This window comes from Thermobia domestica, chromosome 9 (assembly GCF_964235325.1).
Source record: "Thermobia domestica chromosome 9, izTheDome1.hap1.1, whole genome shotgun sequence".
NCBI classification, from domain to species: Eukaryota; Metazoa; Arthropoda; class Insecta; order Zygentoma; family Lepismatidae; genus Thermobia; species Thermobia domestica.
Genome location: NC_137462.1, coordinates 110,724,848 through 110,752,639, shown reverse-complemented (window position 1 = coordinate 110,752,639; position 27,792 = coordinate 110,724,848). Strand labels below are relative to the sequence as shown.

The following is a 27,792-nucleotide window of genomic DNA, read 5'->3' as shown; positions in this document are numbered from 1 at the left end:
GTTTCCCCCAAAACGTTTACAAAATTCCTTTCTTCTTCTTCCTATAAAGCATCATTAATTGATTCATTAAATATTTAATCTGATTCTGCATCCTAACCTGATTCTTAATTATCAACCAAAGTTAATCCTCCATTTTCATTCCAGATTCATTTCCACTTCTTCTCTCTTCCACTTCCTGCCCTCTGTTATCCAGATTCTCGTCTTCTGATTGTTTAAGAAATTCTGCTTTCCATCTCTTATCACCCAGATAAGATTTAGTTAACGATAATCTTGCCTTGGTGAAGTTTACTTCTTAGGATGTAGAAGGTGTTCTTGGAAATGAATCTGTATCCTTAGAGCTTGCAATATTTAGTTGCGCAAAAACTCCGAAAATTATGCTAGGTGCACTATTTTTAATTTAGTCTTCGCTCGTATTTTCCACACTTGCCTCATCCAAAGATATCGTATCCAATCTTATTATATTAGCCACGTATTTCACTCTTCCAGCTGTTATTTATCCGTATTATAACCCTCCCTAATCGCCTCCATAATTGATACCGATTAGTTAATCTTAGAATATGGAACAATGCCAGATTGACAGACTTGAGCGAAACTGTTTTTACGATTGCAATTTATACATTGTTTTCCCCAAGCTGGACAATTTCCTTTTTCTATGTAGTCCTCCACAAAACTTATAATGAAGTATCATAATAGGTAATGCTTCGGTAGATGAGGGACTGCAACTTGTCTTTGGTTCGTCCTTCCACGAAATATCCTGCCCTTTTCCTCATGTATAGCACTGCAATATGAATTTGAAGATGATTTAAACATTAGTAATTCTTTCTCCGTGCTGTCCATTATTTGCGTTATCTCTATTCCTTTTGAAAGGTGTTTCTCAGTATTCAATAATTTCTGTCTAATTGTTTCATTACCTATACCGAAAACAAACTGATCTCTTAAATTGTCCTCTATGCAGCATTTATAGTCACAGTACGCTGATTGTCTTTTTAAGTTCCAGAACAAAGGATTGGTACTGCTTCTGTTTAATGGAATGAAATTTATACCTCTCAGAAATAATATTAACTTTTGCAGCATAATGGTCTTTCATAGCTTTTACAATATCTTGATAATATTTATTGGAGGGTGATTCATGCCAACAAATATTAAATAATTCCTCGTATGCTTCATTTCCTATGACTGTAAATAAAATAGATATTTTCCTATCGTCAGGAATTTGTGCCACAATGCGTGTGGTCGAATCTTTCGATATACGATTGAAGTCTATCGTTTTGGATATTCAGAGGAGGAAAACTAGGAATGGCCGACATTTTCACAGCTTTAAGCGTAAATTCTTTGATTCGACTGCGCCAATGTAAGAAAATAATATATTTTTTTAATATATTGAGTGTCCAAATTTGATCTGTGCCAACTATCTTTTAATGTTCCAAATCAGATAAATCTTATCCTACTTGTTAGGCCTAAGTGCTCTTGTTACATACAAACATTAATGCACTGATTATCATTTACATATTTATTCCACTGTGTTCCATATCCACATAAAAGTATACAATATAAATCCTGATCCCATTAAATCTCCCATGTATCTATTTACCTAATCACAGGTTACACCTAGAGAAATAACATACAAAAGATTCCTAAAATCCAATATCCATTTAACTCTGATTGAAATCCGTCTTGGTCTAAAAATTTGTTTTCACAGTGTATTCTCTAACAACTAACATTCTATATCTAGGCATGTGCTAACTTCTATAACATTTGGTATCTGTAATATACAGTGGTCGGAAGAAAACCCTCAGTTATAATTCCCGCTAAGGATTCAAGCGAATTGTCACTCAGATACGCCGTGCGACTGCGGTGAAAGTGACAGAGGAACTCAAGCAGCACCTCCCAGACACAGTATCGACGATCACAGTCCGCTACGAGTTACATATAACACGGACATGGGTCGGGTTGCACAGGCGAAATCTCTGATAAGAGACCATTACGCTTTAACACGATGCCAAATGATGCCACAAACACGCAACATGGAGAGCTGATGAAGGGAAACGTGTGATACAGTCGGATCAGTCATAGGTCATCTTGTCTTCGTGTGTGGCAGGCGCCCAAAGAAGCGTATGGTCCGAAGTCTGTGCCCAATAGTGAACCATGGTAGGGCTGCAATATCCTATTTTCTGTGGGTACTGTGAAAACATTTACCATAGCGTTACTTTTAGTGTATCCTATAGTCCAGACAATGACGTATATTGCAGAATAATAATGCCCCCACTCACACAGCTGGAAATGCTGCAGCGTGACCTGACGGATATCAAGAAGAAGTTGAACACTTCCCCCTGCCTGGCCAATCCCCAAAACCAGAACATGATTGTCAGTTTTGAAGACACGAAGCCAGCGTACATTTCCGCCTTCATCTCCACTCACACAACTAAGTAATGCGCTGCACGCCCGATGGTGTAGTACCGTTCACGATATCTATGACTCCATTCTACATCGCATCAGAGCTGTTCTAAGAGCGAAAAATAGTCACACGAATTATCTGCACTTTATTCAGGTCTTTTCATTAAATTGATTAGGCTTTGTGTACATATACGTCAATTCAAAACTGAATATTAAGTAAGTATCTACGTACAGGATTAATTAAGCCTTACTTCTTAATTAAGTATAACAACAATATTCCAATATGTTTTTATTAAGTTTATCATAGAAATATATATTCTCTTTAAGAACTTGTAACAGGGTGTCTACTGAACTTCAATTTCAAAATTCCAGTATATTCAGTATAACTATCAGCAAAATTCCAGTACCTAATACAATGATCTCTTAAAATTCTTTAGGAATAATCACACTCTTCATGATGTCAGTTTTGTAATTGTTTTACCATCAAATGAATATTTTATTTTTAATAAATTTAGTTAGTCTTGATTTCTTTGAAATACAAATGATTAGGTATACGTAGCTGCTCACGAAAGCGCTGAAATCTGTACACAAGCAGTGTGCCACATCCATACCAAGCATTAAAACTGGCCCTTAGTTTCCCACCATTGGACATACTTTTACTGACTAGTCTGCAGCCTGTATACTGTGCTTGAAGCATTACATATAATATAATACATCTATATTGTATGTGATATTGAAAAAAAAAAAAAAAAAAAAAAAAAAGAGAGAGAAAAGAAAAGAAAAAAGCGGAAACTGAAAACAGTATTAATAGAAAGGGGGAAGTTATTCACTATCTGCACTCCAAGAGAGATGGCGGCACCTTATAACGCTGGATCACTAGGGAAAATCACAATTATTCAGTAACTGTACTGTATTACATAGGTATTGTTGTTCTATAAAATCACTTTTTCTATGATCTGAAGCTCATTTCACTATTTTCTTTTGACCGACAACCTCAATTCATGACAAGTCATGAAACCCGTTGACACCCTACTCGGAGGCCTGGTAGTGAGCCAAGAGCATTATTTTTATTTTATAACTGTATTATTAAGTTATAACATGTATAAATAATTGTGTATTATTCTGTTCTAGTTATAATGCAAGATTGGCATTACCCCGGACTATGGAGTACAAAATACAGAGTACATTATACAGAATGATAATATTTGTATATTTCATAATTTTTCCAGTGTGTGGATCAAAATTCCAGTATATTTTCAGTATTTCCAGTATCAAAATTAAAGTGCAATATTTCCAGTATCAGTAGACACCCAGTGTAACTAAGAGATTCCTTGTGGCTATATGGTTCGTATGCTTCTTTACTTCGGCGTTTGATTCCCATGAGAGCCCATGTGGTTCGTATCCCACGTCTCATATAGCCTTGGTGCTAAAAGGGACACTAAATTTTAAATCAACCAAGCAAAACCTTAGAACTGATACAGTTCGCGAATTACTTTTCAATCGAACCTATACTCAATTACATGCTTCAACATGAAAACTTCTGACAGTCTATTTCACAGTTGGACCACTTTAAATTTGTGTATGTGACCCATTCTGTAACCCATCTAACCCACATCATAAATACTATCATCTTATTTCTCCAACGGTACTGTACATCTAGTTCCAGATTTTTCAAGCCCATCTATTACTTCATAAGATATGTAATAAATTAAAATACATTTCATTAGGACAAGTTGTCAGATATGTGTTTGGTCTACTGAAAAGTAAAAGTTACCTTGTTATTGGCCAAGCTCATATGCCCTGTATATATGTATTTTAGTAATCCTTTGAAAGCACCAACAGACGTTCCTTTTAATTCAATTTCTGTCTGTTGTGACTCACGCAATCCACCAAACAAAAGTGCTCTGAAATAATAATACAAGCACGAACTGCATTATAACAATAGATATTCAATTAACAGTGCAAGCATAACAAAACTCTCTTGTTTAAGTCCATACATAAAAAAGTATTGTTGATCTTTATAATTAGAAACATGCAAAACAGTGAACGCGATTTCAACTAACTATAAATAAATTGCATGTGTAAAGAAAAAAATCAAATTAAAACTATTTAGGAAGCTATTCTGTAAATATTTAACGTTATAATGAATACCTCTACACAGTAATCGATGATTGATATATATATATATATATATATGCTAATTAAAATGTCCAAATAATTGAAATATATTCTTTAACTACTATGTAATTTTTATTTATTTTATTTGTCAAAGTGAATTCTAACTAATTATAATACTAACAATTTTGAAATTAATCACAACACAAGTTTGACTAGCATACAATACGAACATTTACAAAAAGAAACGGGAAAGTTGGTTAGTAGTTTAGACAATTAGCATATTTTTATTTTTATTTTGATGACGCTACCTGAAATCTTCACACTTTCTTTTGAAATGAGAACGAAATTAAAGCTTCATTTTAATGTTCTACGAATATGCGCTTTAGGCTAAGAAACGGATGGTAAACACAATTTAATAACTATGGAAAAGATCGTGAAATGTGAATAAGCGGGGACATCTCACACCAAAGCTTTCATTTTCCCTTCAAACTCTGTTTTAAATATTTACAAATGAATGTAAGATTTTTCTGACAAAGAGTGCTCAAGTTATCATGTTGCTAACTTTATTTTGGATACTCAGAAAGTGCACAATTCCGCTCTACGCAATTTGTTTGCAATACTGACACTTGTCCACACTCAGTTATAAATATTTAAATGATCTGGATCGTCAATGGTAATCAACGTAGAATTACCCTTTAATGGGGAATGTCTGTGTGTTTAGAAGACTGTGTCTTTACACACCCTCCTCGATTTAGCATCCTCTTGTATCGCGTCTAAAGATGCGCTTCCCATTAATAAAGGGCTTAATGACTTAATAATAATAATAATAATAATAATAATAATAATAATAATAATAATAATAATAATAATAATAATAATAATAATAAATGAACAAATTCGTTATATCGAGCTAAAATGAGACTCATCGCTAGAGAATTACTAGGGTGATCACCTACGTGAACAATAAATAAATGCAACTATATCAAAGAAAGTCTTGAAATGTAAGTAAGGTATATACTATAACACGCAAAACTTTATTTCTGTTTAGTGTTCCGTGATTATTCTCAGCAGACAAAAACGAGATGGATAATTATATTACAAAAACTGACGGAATGGAAAGAAAAACCTACGACGTAATGTTGACCTGGAAGCGAACTCAAGGCCCCTGCATTAAAGTAAATTCTCTCTACTACCGAACCATTGTGCCTTGTATATTTCAACGAAAATTAGGATTTAACATTGGTAAAAGAGCAAGCAAATATCAAACACAAAAATAAACCAACGCTATATATATGTACACATATCATTCCAGTGTTTTCTCCTACGTGCCTCAAGATATATATACTCCTTTACTTTTTGGGTAAGATTTCTGGAAAGCTGTTTTAATTTCCTTTTGAGTAGACAACATTGTATCCATCGATATCTCGGGTTTCTCTCACTACCTTTATTCTACGGATTCTTCCATAAAGCATTAAGCTTTAAAAAAAAATCGGAGCATCATAGTGGAATATTAAAAAGAAGATTCCATTTATTTCAATTTCGGTTGACAGACAAAAATCTATTAATTAGTTAAGTCATTTACTCACTCTCTAGCTTATGGATTCCGGAGGTTCAATGCCGCGTTCACAAAAGCTCTCCATTGATTTCTGTCCTTAGCTAACTACATCCAGTTTCTAAGTTACTTTGTATTCTTTCTTATTTCTGCGAGATCCATCTTAATATTGCCCTTTCATCAGCGCCTAATCTTCCTAATGGTCGTTTTCCGATTGGAGTTAAAATTTTGAAAAAATTCCTACTTTCTTTCACTCTGGCTAAATGATCTGCCCACCTGAGCCTCCTATACTTGATGATCGGAACAATGTTTGATAAACGGTGTAAATTATGCAGTTTTTCATTATGAAGTTTTCACCATTCCCTATTCCCAATGTTCTTGGTTCCGAACATTTGCCTCAGTATTTTACTCTCAAATACTTTCGGTCTGCGTTCTACCCTCAGTGTAAACGACCATGTTTTGCAACCATACATCACAACAAACATGAATATCGTTTTATATTTTTTAAGTTTCAAATTACTCAAGAGAACTCGCGAAGACAAAAAAAAAATTATGAACCAAACAACACGAATATCCTGCTTTCAGTCGATATTTAATTTCTTCGTGGATATGATTTTGGTCTGTTAATATTGATCTTAGATATTAGAAAGTATCCACTTTGTCGAAAGTTGTTTGATATTTTGACGTATTCTTATTGCTTACCATTACTTTGCAGTATTACGATCCCGGCGAATTGCCATGTGTATAGTTTTCTCTGTATTTCTTTCTATTGTTCTGCTATCACCATCTATCAGATTTACATTATCAGTATCAGCATAACCTGGTGAATACCATTGAGGTCTAGGCCCTGGTTACTATCTTTGATTGGAAAATCTATTGCTAAGGAATGTTATTCCTAGATGAAAGCAAGAAAAAAAAATCTACTGACTTCATGTGTGATGAGATAGTAATCGAGCAACATTGATAGGCATAGCGAACATTTATTTAAATTAATTAAATGATGCTTTAAATTATTTAGCATCATTTTAGCATAAACTCTTAACTCAGGTAGGTAATGTTAACGAAAATGTACGAATTAAACCCGAACAAATATTGGTTGTGTATACTGAATTCTTTTGTTTAGACTTTTAAATGCATGACTAAAATTGTATTCAAGTACAGTAAAACATCAAATCACGACGCTTCTTATAAAAATAAGAAAATAGTTCAATTTAACTATAAATATTTAAAAGAAAGTTTGAATGGGGCACAAACGATCTGATATGAGAGGTCCCTCATTGTTCACATTTCACCATGGATCGAGAAACACGTTCTGTAGCTGTAATCTGCCAAAAATGCTAGAGTATAAATTTTGAAGCGTCCTAACTAGGAAACTATAGAAACTAACTAAAACGGTCAGAGATATTTCAAATTGTGTGTATTTCAAAATCGCGCGGGCACCTGCACTGAATATCATATGTTAATTCGTGATGGGGGAACGTCTTCTAGCAGTGATATAATTTACTGTTGCGAAATTCTCGCGCTACGGCACTTCAAAATCTATTTTTCTTGCATTTTCACTAGCTTACTATGAAACGATAAGTTTTTAGTTGGTTTATGTTTCAGTACGGTACTACCCATTCCTTCATTTTGTACATTTTAAATAGGCCGTATACAGTAAATTGTCATCTGCTATATTATGAGTGTATGATCGGAATTTAAAGTGCATGAGACTGAGTGTAAATATTACCTCGAATCGAAATCTATGAGGAACTCCTTCGTGGCTAAGCGGTTAGTGTACGCGCCTTTAGCGTGGGAGACCCAGGTTCGATTCCCGGCAGAGCTCATGTGATCCGGATTCCACGTTAATCAGTAGGTCTACGTCTCATATAGCCTCGATGATGAATGGGACGTTAAACTCAAAAATCAATCAATCGAAATCTATGGGAGATATAAATTACTCGTTACACATACTATTCCTACACTCGAATAACGTGTTATGATTAGTCATTTAGCAAAATTTAAGGAAAAATGTATCCATAAATTATTTAAGAAAGCGCAAACCACCCCGTAAATACGTACAATCAGATCAAAAGTCATGAATCTATACCGAAGGATGTGATACTTACCGAAAATATTCACTTCTAGCTGCCAGAATGACTTTATGGGCATGTATTCTCTCGCCATCTACAATTAAGATCACATCACTATATTCGTCGTTTAAGTACAGGGCACCGATGTGTTCCGAGAGAAAATTAGTGTGTTCTATCTCTCCGCTCGGAGCATTCATCCCTAGGTGGTGATGACTACTCATGATGTTACGATGAAAGACTAGAAAGAGCCCAAAAGAAATTGCAAACGTATTGCAATCATTTTCTTTCTAACTTTTTTCAGTGTACGTTATGAATTTATAATATCAAGAATTAAGATTATCACGTTAAGAGCTGACAATGATAAATAATACTTACACATATAAATTTAAATTCGACCCATTATCATTTAACAGGACAGAAAAGTGTCTGGTTTTCGATAAACTGACGTCATTTTCAAGTTTAAAACAATCAGAAAAATACCTGAACACATATCTACGGCAATTATCAGTTAAAATGGAGAATACAGCTATATTCAAAATACTTAAGAGGCATTTGTTGGGAAGGACCTGTACTCACATTATTCTCACTGTTTACTGCAGATGAAGAAAATGTTTATATAATATAATTCAAAAATATTAGAGATGTATCACCACCTATAATGTATAATATCTAAGTTGATGAAAATTCCAATATTGTACAATCTGCTATAGTGGATGAACTACATTGCTATCCACATGACAAGTTCTGCTCACTATTACGTCCAACTTCTAGCCTGGTTAATTTGATATAACATTTTCCCAATTCTTCTGAAATTGTCTCTTTGAGGAATGCACTATTTCAAAGAAAGAAATAAAAGTTTTCTCTCTTTTTATATACACACTACAAACACTGGTTACGCAGAACGTTACAAGAAACATCACTGAAATGGAATACTTCATTTCGCTCATAACTAAAATACAAAATACGTGTAACTACGAATGTCGCAGCTTCAACATCTATATTACACTCTTGGCACATTAATAGATAAAAAATAAACAAACAAATAAATAAAATAACTTCGTAATTTTGCTGTAATTCCCCACTCCAGCATCCTCAGTGACAAAATATGTGCTAATTCAAGGTCAAAGGAAGTCAAGGATAAAATTTGCTTACATCATTATCACATTCTTCAACAATACCTAATTGTATGCTAATCAATACGAGTACTCTCTCTCTGTGACATACGATTATTCTAATTATGTAATTAGTTCGTTAAATAAGAAGAAACAAGTATTCTCCCAAACTATTGCTATGATTTTTAGCTAAAATCCAGAGGAAGATGAGTTAAATCTTCCATATAGAAAAAACAAGATTTAAACAGCACTAACAATAGTTTCAGTTTCTACTATGTATGAATTTTTTTTTTTTTTTTTTTTTTTTTTTGTGTGTGTGTGTGTGTGTGTGTATGTATTCGAAATTCTGAAAACAAATATTACAATAAATATACGTTGACCACTGGAAAGTCTTCTTACGAGTTCATTACATTCTCTGATATACTGCAGTAATAAAATTCAAGTAAAAGTGTCCCAGATCTGGTTCCACTAAAATTCAAGTATCTTATCATTATCCATTGTACATATAAAAACAATAAAATTTATTAATTAAGTAAAATATTCCTATATATGGAAAAATTAATTGATGATGAACCTGTAAGTGAATTGTATAAGAATGTAATCCTATATAAACAACACAAGCATTTGAACATTAAGTTTAAAGCATATTTTCAAAACCTGCAAAAGAAGTCACAAAAATAAAAAAATAATAAATAAATAAATAAATAAAATTATCTACATTACTAACTTGCATTATTTGTGCATAATTGAAGCAGACTATCCTGATGCGATATTTCCACTAATAACGGTGAACTCACCTGTTACAATATCCTTGGCACGTCTAGCAGACCTGTATGATAGGTTGTCGCACTTCCTTGGTTTGTAACTCCTTCCCATAGCCTTGTCTTTCCCCTCGAACAGAAAAACATACTTTCACTGAACTCGCTCGTATTGGCATTGCATTCGAAATACATAACTACACAATACATGTACCGAAACGATTAAAGAAAAAGGGATGTCTAAAGCATTTTCCACTCGTGCTATGGGAGTATGCTGCTAGTGTCGTTCTAGTTACTAGAACTAACGCCGAAAAAAAAAAGGGGGGGGGGCATTTATTCCATGCAAAATAAAGGGATCACAAGGAAATTAAGCAAGCACACATCAAGACAAAACAGATTTTATCCCTCACCTTTACTTAGTCGCAACAGTATAGTCTTTTGAATCCCCGTTTGACTGTTTGTCGTTGAAGTCAGGACGTGAAAATTTCTATTTCTCAGCATACATGGCTGTTTCCACCATTGTGGCACATATCTTTTTATAATACTTATATTTATACAAATAATACAATCTAACACTATTTTCTGATTACATAATATGACTAAAAGATTGACGTTGTCAGATTCTGGAGAATGAATTAGAAAAATATTACCAATTAACATACCATTCAATTTCTACCTGTTGAACAGAAAGAAAACGTGACAATCTAACACAAATAATCAGCACTGCAATTAATTTCTGTTTACATCTAATCTTACATGTAATGCATTAATTTCAAGGTTCAACTGAAACTGCTTAAATAGGTCAGTAATTTAATTTCCAAAAATCTGAATTCTATATTTCTTTAAAGGAAATGATTCAGAAATAAATCACAAAAGTTTCATGAAAGTGAAACTCATCCCACGAAATTTAAATTATGTCTGAGAAGAAATTTTGTACTCTAAATTAGCATTGGTTGCATGTTTCTTCCTGTTTGATTTGGCGATAAATTCTTATTGTGACGAATCACGTAACAGACTTTTTTCTTCGTAACGGCACAGCTTCTTACAAATCATTTGTATTATCTGGCTACAACGGAAAACAGTTGTATCTTTGGAGTATATCAGTCTCATCGAACTGCTCGCGGAGTCAAGGCTGTGCTACAAGTTAATTACCAATGGTACCATAGGCCCCTTGTGTTTTCTGGCGTAACTATAGTAGTTTAAATTAGTGTTCACAAAATCTGCACTACTATAACGCCATGATTTATTACTGAGAAGTATTTCGCAGTTGGTGAATATTCCATCATTTTACAGCTAGTTTACTTTTCCCTGAACAGATTTAATCCCATACAAAACATATTATTCCGAGCTTCTACTTTTCGATTCTACTAAATCCACTAGAAGTACTTTTAACTCACTTTTATAGAGTCAAATTCCCCCCTCCCCCTCAAGATTTACCTGAGAAGTCTAAAAACCGTATCAAATTTAGAAATTTATACCACTTCCCTAGTTTCAATTTTATACTATATCTATACCTCGCTCCTATGAGTCATCTTTTAGATATTTTAACTGTACTACACACATTCGGTCTGGGTGAGACGGCATTGTCGATTAAACAAAAATCAATTTTATATATAAATGCATCCAATGGATTACTAACGCGTTTCTTACATATCCTACACATCCCTACAGAACTCTAAGCACGTTCATTTTGTTTTTTATTTCTCACAATCGCCTCTGATATACATTTATTAGTATCTCATTTTCAACTATCAAGCATTACACCAAATCTTTAATTACCGGTATTATTTTGGGCTATCTAATTGCTCATTTTGTTCAACGCCTCACTTCCTTGCCTTACAACCTAACAAACAATCTGTGAAGGAAAATGAGCAGTATTATCAAAATATTAAGACTTGAATAGTCAGTGGTTTCGGGACATCGCCTATAACTAAGAAGTGTATTTTGTCATCAAAATGCTGCATTTAGATGACAAATTCTTCAACAATGAAATTCACCTCAAACCATTTTCCCGTTTTGATCCATCCAATCTTCAAGTACAAATTAGGAGGTTAACACTGTAGTGATTATACATATATACATATTTGCATTTTAACTTTCCTGATGTAGCAATCAGACTGGGCATCTTAGTTCGCATTTCACCGCGTAATTTTTAAATGAACTAAGAGTCACCATAAATTTTTGAATTTATATAAGCCAGCACACGGAAAATAACTAAGAACTACACTTCTTCGAATCATTCACCATTACACTCCGTGTACTTTTCTGCATCCACACAAACCTTTTTGCGGGGTCACGGTGGCTTACTGCTAGAGCGCTTACCTCTGGCACATGAATTCTGGTTCGATCCTAGCTTCTGCCAAGTGAAGTGAAAGGTGTACATAAGTTTTCTCGGGTTCTCCTGTTTCCTCCCACCCTCATCGATCCACAATTATCATCCATCTCATTATCACCGTTTCCCTTAGCCTCATTGAATAGAACTCAAGCCATTCTATTTTTTCAAAGGGCGACAGATCATTCAAGTAGGCAGTTATAGCGTCTTCAGGACTCGAAGTTCGCTGCAAAAATATGATTTTTTTCGGCGTCGGAAACAGGAAATAATTGCATAGGCCAGATCAGGACTGTGGGTTGGATTGGTCGAATTGAAATTCTGTAGATTCCAGAAACTGGATGAGGATTCCACTCAATCTTGTATTCGGCAGTCGCTCTTGAACTTTTCGAAAGACACGTGCTCCACACACTGCAGTCACTATCCTTTGATCCTCCAGAGGAAGAGCTACTACGTGATCAATTTGGTGTAGTCATATTTTTTGGTCAACACTTCAAAAACTCCATATCTTCGTAGTGGATGGTAATTGTTGTTTAGTCTCGGGGTAGAATTAGTATACCCAGGTTGTCACGATGTCCGAAATCCGTCGGGAGCTAATTCCGCCGAACCACTTCTTTGTTCCATTCCACATGATTTCATTTTGCTCTTATGCCAAACTGCGAGGAACTTATCAGGATGATGCCTTCCTGATGCAACGATAGTCATACACGTATTCTTTTCTTTAACAATGCCGCCGATTCAATCTGTAATTATGCCTCAATGTCCTTATCTCACCTAATTGTTGTTTCGAAAACTGTCTGGTTTCATCTACCATTTCAGTCGCTAGACGGCCATTCCCCTCCATGTCTTACCCGCTTTTAAACAGAGTTGGCTGGTTTAAACCAGCTGTTTAAAAAGGTTTAAACCAAAAGACGAAAAATGTTCGTAAAATCTTGGTGAACACACATTCGTGGGTTATCACGTTTCACTCCCGTATATTATTCGTATTATATCCACTTCTAAATTCCCCATCATTACTCAAAGAGATTATACTACAAGAGCAACTTTTGTTTTTTTTGTATAAGTTTATGAATGTTCCTTTTGTGATTATTTTATAATTTATTATTATTGTTATGCAATTACAGTCAAGAAAAAATCTAAATATTGTTTCGTTTTAATAATGTTTACTATTTATAGAATACATCGAAATGCCGTACTTCTTTTTTTTTTTGGGGGGGGGGGTCTATTTAAATCCTATGAGAGGTATTTATTGAAATCAGAAGTATCTTTGGTACCGTACGAAACTCAACAGCATTAAACTTCTGCGCAAGGAAGTGGATATAACAAGGACCTTGTAAAAAATTTTCCATTAACTCCTACAATTATAAACTATAAATACCGGGAAGACTTTCCGGACTTTTTCAAAATCAACTTTTTAAGACTTTTTTTAAACAAATATTTATCTCATAAGAAGACATTGCTTAAAGTCACATTTCTCTGAATCTCTTCAGCATACTCCAGGAAATGTGCAAAAAATATGTCTTACTTGATATACGCATTTCCTTAGTATTAGTATTAGCATATTTCACAAAATTTCAGTCCACTGACCATATTCACTCCGGTGACCGTTTTCACCCCAGTTCACGGTATTTATTTATGTATAAATGGTTCAGAGCCAAAGTGGACTCAAATAATTCGTATCTTTATTCACTTTTCTTACTGATATTCAAATTAAGTAGTCGTATTTCTTTTACTTACGTTAATAAAAGTAGTAAACTAACTTGGACTAAATTAGATCTTCTGTACTCTGCAGTACTTTGAAATTGTCCATATTTAATACTGTATAATGGTTTCACTTGTGCAATTGTTTATTTTTTTGTCCTTCTGAAATGACTCTTGACAATTATATAAACAAGTATGTAAAGATCACTCTAACGTATTTTTATCAGGAATACTTCGTGAGTGAGTCGGTAGACGTTTCGCATTTGTTGCCAATTAGTCCCGGTTTAGAGTTCAAATGGAGGACAATTTCTCTCGGATGGAAGCCGAGAAGCGGTTTGGATTCCTCTTTAAGCTTATGTGACCCCTTCCAGCGTAACCCGGTTGTTGCATAATAACACCAAGGTAAAACAAACTTATTTCTATCCATATGTGATACAAATACATAGAGTGGGAGACCCGGGTTCGATTCCCGGCGGGAGCTCATATGGTTCGGATTCCACGCTAATCAGTAGGTGCACGTCTCATATAGCCTCGCTGCTGAACGGGACGTTGCTATCACCTCACAAATACATACAGCAAATTATTTAAACCAAAAAAACCTGGTCTAAACAAAAAAAAACTTTTTTTTTATTTTTTTCAATAAAAATCACAGTGTTTGCCAACCCTACTTTTAAATCATATAAACGGTCACACGATATTCTCTGGCCGAACTTCAACTTTCATCTATCTCCTAACTTCAGTAAGAATCATATACTAGTATTCTACTACTATTCCTTATTTAACATTAAGATGATAAAATCCAGAAAAATGTGGTAAATCAAACAGCAAGATCTTAGTCTAATATGCTCCCAAAATTAAAACTGCCACACAAAAAACAGCAAATCAAGCACAATAATATTAAACCTACGCAGACTTATCCTCTGAAAATATACGAGTAGCTTTTATTACAGAGAAAACTTCGCAGTATAAATAAATGAACTGTACAACGGTAGTGTCTATTTCTGTATGTACTTACTAAGTATTGTTTATATTTACGGGCAAAAGTGCTATTTTAAAGGCACAAGCAATTAAGAAGAAGAAAAATATAAAGAAGTAATTTAAGTGTTTGTATCATATCGTTATATTTCTTAATTTCGTTGCTAAGACAACTTGTTTATCTGTTTGATGTCGTTGTTATGGTAACTAAAAAAAGATAATTAGAACGAAGAGCTATCTTACATAGACTGAATGTACAATATTGTATTGTGACAAACACGATATACGTTGGAAGTGAATATATATATTCAAAAGTGCGTAACTGTATTGTTTAATTCATGATAATCTTGTAAGCTGTATAAATTTCGAATCAGGGAATGTAACGTAACGAATGTAAATAACGTTACAACCGTTTTAATGTCGCTTCGTTTAAATCATCTTCGGAACGACAAATTAGCTTGCTTCTTAAACTATTTACGATTACATGTCTTACGGTAGAGGACAGTTTTCGTCGCTTCTCATAAATCTTGAAAATTCCTATCTTTTCTATTAATCCAGACCTGACTTTTTCAAAATGAACATATTTGCAGCAAAGCCGTTTAATCAACTTACGTAGGAAAAAGTATTTACTTCATGATAAGTTTCCAATACTGAAAGGCATAAAAACCAGGCTTGTAGCCAGGGAGGAGCTATAGTAGGTAGTGCCCCCCTAAATTAGTTTTTGACCCCTCTGAAATCAAAACGATGGAGATAATTTTTAAATTGACCTCTAAAACCAGGTATGAAATTTTTGAAATTTTATTCACCCAACTAAGTTCAATTTTGCGTATTTTACTCACTTCTGCATAAAATTATACCAAATATCTCCCACTGGCCTTTTTTCATTTCAAGAATTTCAAACCCAAATAATCCCTACCTTATTATTGCACCATTGCAAGCATCCAAAGCGTGCAGGCAGATATAATTCCAACGAATAGGTCTATAACATTAACAGCGAACATAAATAAACTGTAGGAACTAATTCATTTTGAGCTAAGTGATAAGTTGAGTGCAAGTGGTGACTAAAATGTAGACTTTGTGTATTCATATCACCTAAAGATTAATAAGAAACAAAATTCATCGCAAAGCAACTTCTATTAATTATAAAATAATTAAACAAAATACAACTTTTGGTTTTTCGATTATATATATATATATATGGCATTATTTTCTTGTAAAGCTTTCTTTCCTATTAATAAACATAAGCGCACTCAGTATTTTGACTTCTTACTATCATTTCTGGTCGCAATGTAATGTAATGTAATCTTTAAGTTTTACGTCCCACGATTATGCCGGTTAGGCTAAAGGAGACGGTGATGTTGAGAAATGAATGAAATGGTGGAATGAAGAAAATGGAAGGAAACGGGAGAACCCCAAGAAAACCCACGAGCGCGGCGTTTGTCCACCACATTTCTGGTCGTGACGTTCGTTAATGAAATGAAACCAACGTAAAATGAGACACAATGATCAAACATTCACGAAGCTAGTGTTTAGTTTCTCAGTGTAATATATCCTTTGTCAAAGGAGCTACAGCTCTGTTATACATTGCACAAATGAATAGACAGACAGTTCTGAGGTGTCTTTGTCATTGCCCCCTCCGTATTCATTTCTACACCTTCTTAGAAATCGGACTGGCTATGGGCCTGATATAAAAATATTAATATTATTAAATCTGTAAATATAATAAAGAGGACTCTCGTTAATTCTAACTTGAATAATTTGAATAAAAGTTTATTCTCTTTTAAAACTGTATTGGAAACAACCATTTCCTTTATAAAAAAAAAAAAAAAAAAAAAAAAAAAAAAGTACTGGGTAAACTGAATCTTTGAACCCCCTGTTGGGTTAATTCTAAGCAATATGGCACAAGAATTTCTAGTATTGGACAGATTGCAAACAGCAGTTTCAACTGGTTTTCAGCTATCCCGAGGTAACCGTAGGGACGAGCGACATAAAAACACATCCATCTGACGACGATAAAGATTAAGACAAACTATCCAATGAAATAAAGAAACGGCATGTGGCAAACTCATCTGAAGTTCCAGAAGTGGTTGAAAATTTACGAATATTTTTTTGAATATCTACCAAATGATATTAATGACGTATTTCACACAATAAACGAAACTGAAGATATTGTTGACCGTGTAGGAAAAATCAAGTCACAGCAAACGATGGTCATGAATTCCTAAAGTTAAGGACAGATAATTAAGGTTGTTACTCGTCTAAGTTGTTGTGTTGTTAACTAGAGTATGTGGTACTCTACTTAAATGTGTTTCCATGAAACGCGTGGTTTAATTTATATGCGAGTAACTGTTATTCGCATCGTATTGGATCATGCAAATAATACGCTGCCTTAAAGTACACTGCATATTAGTTAATTATTATTTCTCATATGTATAATAGTTTTGATTGCTTAATTTTAGATATATTTAAAAATAGAATAGTTTTGGATATTTTGAACATTTTATGTGTCCCCTTGGACATTGAATTAGGAAGAGTCTGCTGTAATTCTACGTGCAGAGAAGTTCACCAAACTGTAATCAACAAGCATTGTCAAGCAATTATTAAAGGTGCGCAGAAGGGCAATGTGTTTTTATGCAGATTACTTAATGCGGCTAGCTATAAACCAGGTCAATAGTGTCTTCCAGCAAGAGGTAGCGCACTATATTCCTCTAAGATAGGCGTTAGGACCTTCCTTTTAACTTACGTTGGTTTACCTTTCTTCAGTGCAGCTCATCTTCCGTAAGCATAGCTTTGGTCGATATACCTTCCTTGGAAGTCAAAGGATGTCCACAGGTTACCAATTTTTGTCAGTGAACACCCTGTGTAAAGCCACATGTTCACTTATGTTCGCAAAATTGCATTTCGAATTGGATTTTTTTTTTTTTTTTTTTTTTTTTTTTTTTTTTTTTTTTGAGATTATCACAGATACATTCCTTGGACGTCCAGTAAAAGGATACCAGAACGTTGATGAAGTGTCTGTTTCTGTAGTGGACATCTTGTAGAAATTCATGTTCTAGAAACGCGAGTTCAAGTGGTATTCATGTCCAACATTTCTGGTTTTTGGAGAATAATCACAGACATCTTTTGGACTCCCAAGGAATGTCCAATCAAGAAACACATGTCTATGGGACGTCAGTTTTCCCCAATGGATACTCTACGGAAATCAATACGTCGCGATGGGACATTTCCAGGGTCTTTACAAACTAATCATAGGAGCTATTGGACACCCAAATATTGTCCTGTGAGAGGCACATACCAATGTATATATAAAGTAAATCTGAACTATAACTGGCTTACATAAAACTTTCAGTTCATGCGCTTCCACTCCGCATTTATGTATTTCTCTCCCCTATTGCTGCATATATTTCCTACTTTGGCGGGAGCTCATGCGGTTCGGAGTCCACGTTAATCAGTATGTCCCCCCTCATATAGCCTCGCTGCTGAAAGGGAGTTAAACTCAAAATCAACTCAACTCAATACTTTCTACTTAGTAAACCAGTAAGTCTGAAACATTGACACATCGTGCTTTATTGCTTGTTTTGCCTTACTACGCGCCTTCACATAGTCCAATATCAAAGCTTCTTTCCTCTCTAATTAATCATCCTAGTGATAAGCTAGATTACCTTCTGTATTGGTCTCATTTCTAAATTTCCTCTAATCCTGTTACTTCCCCATAAACTTTGTATATCTTTCCTTTCATCAGAGGAACTTAACAAGAAAGTAGTATTATTTAATGTTCAAAAGTTCATTCTAGCATAATTCAAAATATTACAAGTTTCGGATCTACTTCCGTAATTTCCACGCAACTTAAATATAAAGTTCACAAAATAGGTAGAATACTAACGTTATTGTCATTTAATATATAGGGTGAATCAAAAGCCCCTTACCAACCCTTATAAAAAGAAAGCGAGATAAGACAGTGGAATTGGTATCGTAGGGACACGTTTGGCCGGGTGGTGCGTGTCAGGTGAACGGCAGCCATTTTTAATCTTGCTCAAAAATTTAAATGGGAAGTGTCATGCAAAATACGAAACAGGGTAGAATCTCAATGGTGTAATCACATTTAACGTCACTGTAACAACTTTGAAGTTATAATCACATACTCAAATTTATTTATTTCTTATTTCCAGCTGCCGAATCATGCCATTAGCCAAAGCAGACCGTATGGACATCGTCATGATGTGGGGTGATAGAAGTGTCCGTTCTAGAGCTCGTGAGTTTAATAAAAAGCATGCTCCACTTTCGCACATTGCAGCGTAACAGCTACTGACTAAGTTGGAAGAGACAGGTACACTCGAAGGCAGGTCCAGAAATGTCACTGGTGAAGGCACAGTTACGGCAGTGTTCACATCGTTTATTAAGTCTCCACAGCGCAGCACACGTCAATTGTTACTGGAGTGCCACGTCAGTCCAACCCCCATTGCAAAGCGTTACAGATACGTAAGTGGTATCCTTACAAGTTGTAGCTGCAGTAACATCATTCTGAGGATAACCCAAATCGGAGAGTGTGATTTTGTGAGTGGGCAATGGAACAATTACGGCAGGACCCCAATTTTGAAATGCAAATTTCACACACCGATGAAACAAACTTTTGTATTACAGAGAAGGTAAACAAAACAAATCTACGCCACTGGTCTCCAGATAACCCCAAGCGGACAGACCCGGCAAAATCGTTGGTGCAGAGATCTCAGGGACGCATATCATTGGCCAATTTGTTATCCCTGGCACTTTAACTGCAGAGCATTACTTGAACATGTTAGAATAGGATAACTCATTCTTTTCTAAGTGTCGGCCCCGGAAAGCAGCTTTTCCTTATTTTACCAACATGATGGGGCATCACTTCATTATGGAGTGCAGGTTCGTCAGTATCTTGACGAACAATTTCCTGGTCGATGGATTGATCGACTTGGACCACAGAAATGATCTGGCAGATCACCTGATTTATAAGCACTGGAATTTACCTGTGGGATCACCAAAAGCAATTGTATATGACGAAAAGACAGGGATCTGAATCATTTGGAGCAAGTGATGCAGGATACATGTCCAGAAATCACACCTGAGACATTGATAAGTGTTCATACAGCTAGGAAGACAGGTCTGCAAACATGTATAGCGCAACACGGCCAGCGCGTTGAACACACTTTGTAAGAGGTAATCTGAGTTTCATGTGATTATAACTTCATACTTATTACAGGTTTTGTCAAATCTAATTACACCATTGAATTTCTAGAGAGCTTAAAATTCTAACCGTTTCATATATCACATGACTCCCCTCCCATTTAAATTTTTCAGCGAGATTTAAAATGACGGAGCACGACGGCACCAGTTTACTTGACACGCACCATAAAAATTCCCCCTCGGCCTAATGTGCCCCTTCAATTGCTAATTCCGCCTATTTACACGCCCCTACTTTTGGAAGTGGGAGAGGGGGTTAACTGTCTAAACTAATTTGTAATTTGAACTTTAACTTAATCTTACCTTCAGTTTAGTAGCTTATCTTCCATGAAATTTTTCGTTGCTCGTGTTACAAGAAATTTAATTAACAGTTAGTTTCTGTATATATAATGCTGAACATTTAAGCAGTCGGAAGTTATGATGGTTCCTTGTGTTATTCTTTTCGATTGCCATTTCAAATAGTGTTCGTTTATTGTGTTGCCTCATTGATTCTAGAAGAAAGTTATTCTTGATAATAATTTGAATGCTCCAAAACGTAATGGACTAACTTTATTCAATTGCTTTGTACTACTCCCCCCCCCCCCCTACTGAAAATGTTTTGATTCCAAGGTAGTGTGTATTTCAAGACAGATTTTAAAAAATAAAAACAACTGACAATGAGTTCGTGTATTTTCCTCGCTTCTGTAATGGTTCATGTTTATGGGTTGCAATTGGTGTCTGATGCAATGTTGATGTACAAAGTATGCATCTGTGTGATGGCGTTAGTATGAGGCATTCGTTTATATGTCACTTGCCATCAGTTATGCTACGGACCTTGTTTCATGGTTTTCCACATCCATTTATGATTGTGAATATTTTGATTAAGTATCGATTCTTCTATTTTTAACGTGTACTTTAAAAAAATGGATTATTTGAATAGTGGTGTTTAAGTATTTCTTGGAATAAGGTTGAATATTCAAATTACATTAGGAACATCTATATCATTACAGTTTTACAACCCTGTATGTGCATTGAGTTGTTTACTCCGCGACTTAGAATAATTCATTGTTTTTATATTTCACTTTCCCTTGTTACTTTTGGATTTTTTTTAAGTACTGAAATATATAATTACTTCATCACGTCACTGTATGTATAACTGTTTTTAAGTTTTGATTAATTTAGGGACTATGCCAACTAGGGAAGTTTACCCGAAGCTTCTTGTTGACAGCACTGAGGCTAACAAATTATCGTTCTTCATTTTTTTCAAAAATATGTAATTTATACTCTGTTCACTATCCTCCTATACAGTTTCAGAAACTCAAAGGCATGGTCCCTTTCCCCCAAAAACCGCAAAACAGCGCATCAGCGAAAGGGAGCAGACGGATTAACAAGGATAGTGGAAGAACACAACTTACCGGTACACATACAATACTTTCACTATCACTCAAAATCCATTTCAATATGTCGTACACTGACAGTAGTTACTTATATTCACACTCTCATTCCTTCTCGAAAAAAAAGCTTTACATTGTATTTTACCTATAAATTTTCAATTTGGTAGAACCTGCTCGAGTGAAACCTTTTATTTATGCCAAGTGAAATATTTTCATGTTGCCCAGCACAAATTATTTACGAGAGAAGGAAATCAGTGAAAGAATTGTAATTTTTTAACAGTTATTTCGAGGGGTGTGCCAAAAGTAAACCTGCACGCTGTAAACCACTAATCGTAATTCATTCTGCGCTTGCTGTTTGCAACTGGTATTCATATTTCCTATTGACGCATGGCCTTATTAATTCAATAAAAGCAATAAAGCTAACATTAAAAATCCTGTTTTATAAAACAATCAACTGCACTGTTGAAAACTCCTCAGTCAGCTTCTTTGTTTTTGTTTATTGTTTAAAATTGAGTTCGCCTTATGATAGAGTAATCTCAGAAATTTTGAATAACGTAATTTAAAGATAAAAATGTGAAATCCGATTTTTTTTTTTTTTCCTCGAACCAGACTTCCATTTTGAAAAGACCAAATCGAATTAGCCTACGTAGAATTTCGTAGAAGTATCAAAAACAGAATCGTAATGTATCTTCCCTACTCTAAATTATAGTAAAGTGTATACGTTGTGTTCGCATGTACACAAATTTTGTAATTTTACTTACGCCTATGCTAACGTCGAAGTACACGAAACCCACTATGTCCGAATGTTTAGTATACTTCCACCAACCTGCAATTCACTAAACCAAACTTTTTCATATTCCGGTTCACTTATCTAATAATTGTAACTAAAATTACCCTAATTATTTATATGACACATTGTTAAAATATCTCCTTTTACCATGTAGCGGACTAAAGCAATCTCCTTAGTGTTGCCTTAGGATGGCAAAAGGATGTTAATTATTACTACGCACTAATTGACTTGGAGAAATTACATAACCTGTCATAGATATAATAAAAGATGTGTATTGTCTACATGGACTGATGTGCTTAATGTCCTAATATACCTTCCAATAAACTAATCATTTTAATACATTATGAAATTGCTGGACCGTAAACATCTGTTTTCAAGATAACTTTAAGCCAACTGAATTGAGGTTTTGTCAAAATCAGACGGAAAGCAATAAAATACAGACACTTATATAAACTATAAACATATTGACAAGTAATTTAATTATTGTTTTGAATCATTTTTTTTTTTTTAATGCTGGAACTACTTACAAACTGTTCGTTTTACACTAAATTTTCTATTCTAATTTCTTCTTCCATCTTCAAAACAGATAGATCACCATAGAAGTTTCGACGATTACCCTGCCATCTATTGAATGAACCAAGGAATTACATCTAAAAAAAAAAAAAATCTTGTCTTGTCTTGAGACCATTATCGGTTAAATAAGTCGGTGCACTAGCATTAAAGATACGTATGCTACAAATGCAAAATTGCTTATGTATAACTAACACGGAGGATTTGTGATTCAGGAACAAAATTGAATAAAATGCAGGACACAAGTGGGAAGAAAGGACACAATCGGGATAAAGGTCAAAGTCAGGAAAAGGTCAAAATCGAAAAAGAAATTCAGACAGTGAAAGAGGGCTGAAAGCCAAGTTGAACAAGGCAAAAAGTTAGAGAAAAGTGGGAAGTGTAAAATGAAAAAGAAAGAGTATAAAAAAGAAGGGGATGTATGTACGTGTAAATATAAAAGAAAGTGTAAGTGTAGTGTAGGTGTATAGGAAATCCCACTCAACTCTTCCTCACAGAGGGGGCGCGGTGTCTCAGTGGTAAAGCGTTAACCTCCGGTGCTTGGGGTCCCTGGGACGATCCCAGCTCGCGCCGTGTGGACTTTGTGGTGGACAAACACCGTGCTCGTGGGTTTTCTCGGGGTTCTGCCGTTTCCTCCCACTTTCTTCGTTCCACCATTTCACTCATCTTTCATCATCACCGTCTCCTTTAGCCTAACCGGCATAACCGTGGGACGTAAAACAAAGATTCCATTTCATTTTTTCTTCCTCACAGAGCATCACCACATACGAGGCACTCGCCGTAACAACCACTGTCCAACTCTTCTGTATATTCTTGCCTATAATGCGAATAAATACTTTGATATCTTCTTCTTATTATTCTTATTCTTCAAAACCTCTAACGGTTATAAAAATAAGTGCCTCAGATATAATTCGTATAGGCTACAAATAAAAAATTGTATACATTACAAGTTGTTTTGAAGTGAAAAATAAATTGTCCACATGTGAGGAGTTTCTAGGTCCGGTCGCAATGAGCGTGAACACAAAATCCAAGTAAATGTCACAGTCAAGAAAATGAATCGTCAAGATCAGGAAAAAGACAAGATCGGGAGAGAGAAGTTTAGAAAGTGAAAAGAAGTTAAGTACCCATTTGGACAGGGCGATGAAGGTGGTGGAAAGTGAGATATGTATAACGAAAAATGTAACGGTGACGGTAACGGTGGAGGGTATTAATGGTTAAAATATGAAACAAATCTTTAATAACCTCCCGTTATCCGGAATCTCGGTAGCAGGAGCGCACGCTCCGAAAACAGTGTATCAAGAAATAGTGAACTCAAATAATACCAATATTAATACTACAACACACTTGGGTCGTAATCGACAACTTACCATTCGAGCCTTCAATATAAATCTCCACACTGATGTTATTCACGAAGTCGTAAGACGTAGCGTGGACGTAGAGAGATGATGCAATCTAGACTCAGAATTCTCAGAATACAGTTGCGTAAACTTGTTATTATAAACCATACGTATTTATTTACTATATTTGTTTTTATAATACCACATTTTATCACAAAATAGTATTCATATACACAACAGATAATGCTCACCATAAATGAACAATCTTTTAACGTAAATAGTAGCTTCAATAATGACTTGGTAACGTCACTCACTTTAATTATTGATACCGTTCAACATAAAACTACGATTAACAAGTAATTAAAAGAAACTTGATATTTAGAACAAGGAAACACACAAAATACTATATACAACAAAATAATAATAATACATGCAATAAGGTTTCTCTACTATATTTCTAAGTCTTTTCAGAATAAATGAAAGTCCAGACGACATTTGCAAATTATGTTATTTCATAAGTAGAAAGAATTGTTTTAGAGAAGCTTGATCTCTTATTTATTTTTATATTTATTATTTATTTATTATTTTTAATTATTTCCTTTTTACGGATGCACTAAACTATTATATTATACTTGCCGCTTGGTATAATTAATTCTATTTTCAGTTCTGTCTTTGCCTGAACAGATGATTCACTAGTGAAATATTAATTTGAATGCAAAGTGACTAACTAATTGACACTTGATAGTCGCGACTGGCGAACTTTTATTTAAATTGAATTCAACTTATTACTGATATTTCAAACATTCTTCACAGATAAATATGTTAGCTAGCACAGTTTTCAGAAATAATGCAGTTATGTAACGATGTTATATCACTACTGTGGTTGTTAGATATTTTTATGGCTATAATTTGAAGTAATATTCCGCTATTATATAGGCCTATATCAAATATAGATTGATTTTCTTTCAAGCACTTTTTATGGATGTTTCAAGCTTGAGCTTAAGGTTAAAAGAATTCAATACAAAGTAATGCGTTCGTATTGTGCGCTCATTATATACATGACGTTCTATATTTATTGACTCTCTAGAGTGTATATAAGTGACTGACTTCTACGAACACTGACTGGCGCAAGAAACTTAATTATTTACTTTCTGTAGCACTGATATGCAGTATCCAATAAAATAGATTAGGTTATGAGTGAGGTATTTGAAATGAATATTATAATATTGGCTTATATAAATAATATATCACTATTTTAGATTTACTTTTTATATGTGCATATGTTTTACGGTAATATCAACAGAATTCTATAAGGTTACGAGTGCAAAGCATGCTTTAATGTGTCGTACACCGTATACACATATCACTTATTTTAATTCTTTTCGTTGACATTTGTACGTGACATGCGATGTTTACTTGCAGGGTCTTGTTTCTTCACGAATATGGCTTACTTGTTATTTTTCGAGCACATTCGTTTTTCTTACCTTCACCGGCAGGTTGAAGCAGTATTTACATTTCATCGTACCTCTTATGCTTCTCACTTTACTATTACACCACTTAAAATGATTTTTCAGCTGCATTTCTCTTCTATTCTTCTCCAGCTTCCTGCCACCTGCTCCTCTTCTCACACTGCTGTCGATTCAACCTGCTGCTCCCCCGATCATATGTTGTCACTGTTGCCAGTCAAGTCTAGACAACATTGGTGGTGTTCAAAAGGTTACTGAGCGGAACGCTCAGTCACACCGCTCGAAGTGAGCGAAACGCAAAACTCGCGAAAACAACGGGTGCACAAATGCTGATGGGGCAGCGTGTCCTGTCACAAAAAGTAAGAAATGAATATGTGAACGAGTAAGTGTACAAAATAGATAGATGTAAATATAATATATATGAAGAAAATCCCACTAGAACCCTTTGCTCTACACAGCAGCCTACCACAGGAACACAGTGTGCACTCCTCCAAGCTTTTACTTCATTTCACTGCTGGAGGGGAACCCCTCTTCCTTTGTTCCCGGCTGCAAAACCTTTGAACAAGGATAGTACTGAGAAAATTGATGTCTCCAGGGTTAAGTTAGCTTAGATTTGAAAATCATATGGCCCGGATGAAGATAGCGGAGCCTGATCAAGATTATTAAGTAGAAGAAGCTAAAGTAGATGATAGGTTACAGTGGTATTTTTAAGTGAGAGAATGGTGCACACTGTTATTAGACCATATACAATCAAGGAGTCCAAGGAAGTAAGAAGTATAGGTCGATAGTATTGTTTATATAGTCAGACATAGAATAGGTGATTCAAGATCGTGTTGATGGTAGCACCTGGGCTATCCCGAAGGACGTAACGATATATTTGTACGGGAATATTGAGTCTAACAGGACTGTGCAGTCGCGAAAGAAGTAAATCAGCCGGGCAAGAGGGGAAACCCTGTTCAGGTGAGTTAATTTTTTCTAAAGACTTGCTGCTTTCACGTGAAATGTGTAAGCAATCAACTCTCCCAAACAAATCCAGTTTCTGCGGAAGAACAACTTTCTTCGATGCTAAGCTTAGTGCTTTCACAGAGGAAAACCAATACTTGAACATTTTTTTTTAGGAAAACAAGAAAAATAATTTATGCACAGTAGTTTACAAGTGCCGGGTTACTTATTATAATTAATTTAGATACTCATGATACTACTAAATACTCACTACTACTAAATACTACTAAATACTACTACTACTACTACTAAATACTACTAAACACTACTAAATACTCATGATCTACTCACAAGTACATAGGTGTGAACAGTTTAAAGTGATTTTGGAAATATAAGACTATATTATTGATCTAATACTATGAAATGAAATGGGAATTTTTATATTGCACGATTATGTGATAATGAAAATGAAATGAATTCTTTAAGTTTTACGTCCATGGCCATGGTGATGATGGTCGGTGATGATGAGAAATGAATGAAATGGTGGAATGAAGAAAGCGGGAGAAACACGAGAAAACATGCACACGGCGTTTGTCCAACATAAAGTTCACGTGGCGTGAGTTGGGATCGAACCAGGGGCCCCAGAGATGAATACTATATCAGTGAGCCACTGCGGCCCCTGGACGATTATGTCCTGAAAGCTAAAGGAAACGGACGATGAGTGAAGGAAATGAATAAGGAAAGAAACTGAGGAATGAAGTGGAAAAAAAGAACTCTTTCAAGCTAACGGACACGATGCTGTTCAACACAAACTTCTTGGCATAGACTGGAATAGAACCTATGACCTTGGAACCAGAGGTGGGAACACTATCATTGAGTCACCATACCCTAATTATGACAGGACAAGGCGCTCCAGAGTCCGACTTCAATTGGTTGGTTGGTGGGTTGATTTGGAGTTGATTTGAGTTGATTTTGAATTTATCCAGTTCAGCAGACAAGTTATATGAGACGTGGACCTACTGATTAACGTGGAATTCGAACCACATGAGCTCCCGCTAGAAATAGGACCCGGGTCTCCCACGCCAAAAGCGC

At 35.0% G+C, this 27,792-nt stretch overlaps 1 protein-coding gene across 3 annotated transcripts in view; it reads right to left on the bottom strand.

The window, feature by feature from the left end:
- BTBD9 (BTB (POZ) domain containing 9) overlaps window positions 1-23,034 on the bottom strand; it is a 94,935-nt gene extending 71,901 nt beyond the window's left edge. Inside the window, exons 1-5 of one of the 3 annotated variants that reach the window (XM_081771710.1) lie at window positions 22,916-22,999; window positions 22,536-22,634; window positions 10,046-10,139; window positions 8,173-8,374; window positions 4,169-4,298 (exon numbers count right to left, since the gene is read on the bottom strand). In XM_081771710.1, coding sequence (XP_081627836.1) covers window positions 4,169-4,298; window positions 8,173-8,374; window positions 10,046-10,139; window positions 22,536-22,538 — 429 coding nt within the window. In that variant the 5' untranslated portion in view covers window positions 22,539-22,634; window positions 22,916-22,999. Of the gene's footprint in view, window positions 1-4,168; window positions 4,299-8,172; window positions 8,375-10,045; window positions 10,140-22,535; window positions 22,635-22,915 lie in introns of all 3 variants that reach the window. The other 2 variants (XM_081771711.1, XM_081771712.1) reach the window with 2 other exon arrangements.
- Between the last annotated feature and the right edge of the window lie 4,758 nt (window positions 23,035-27,792).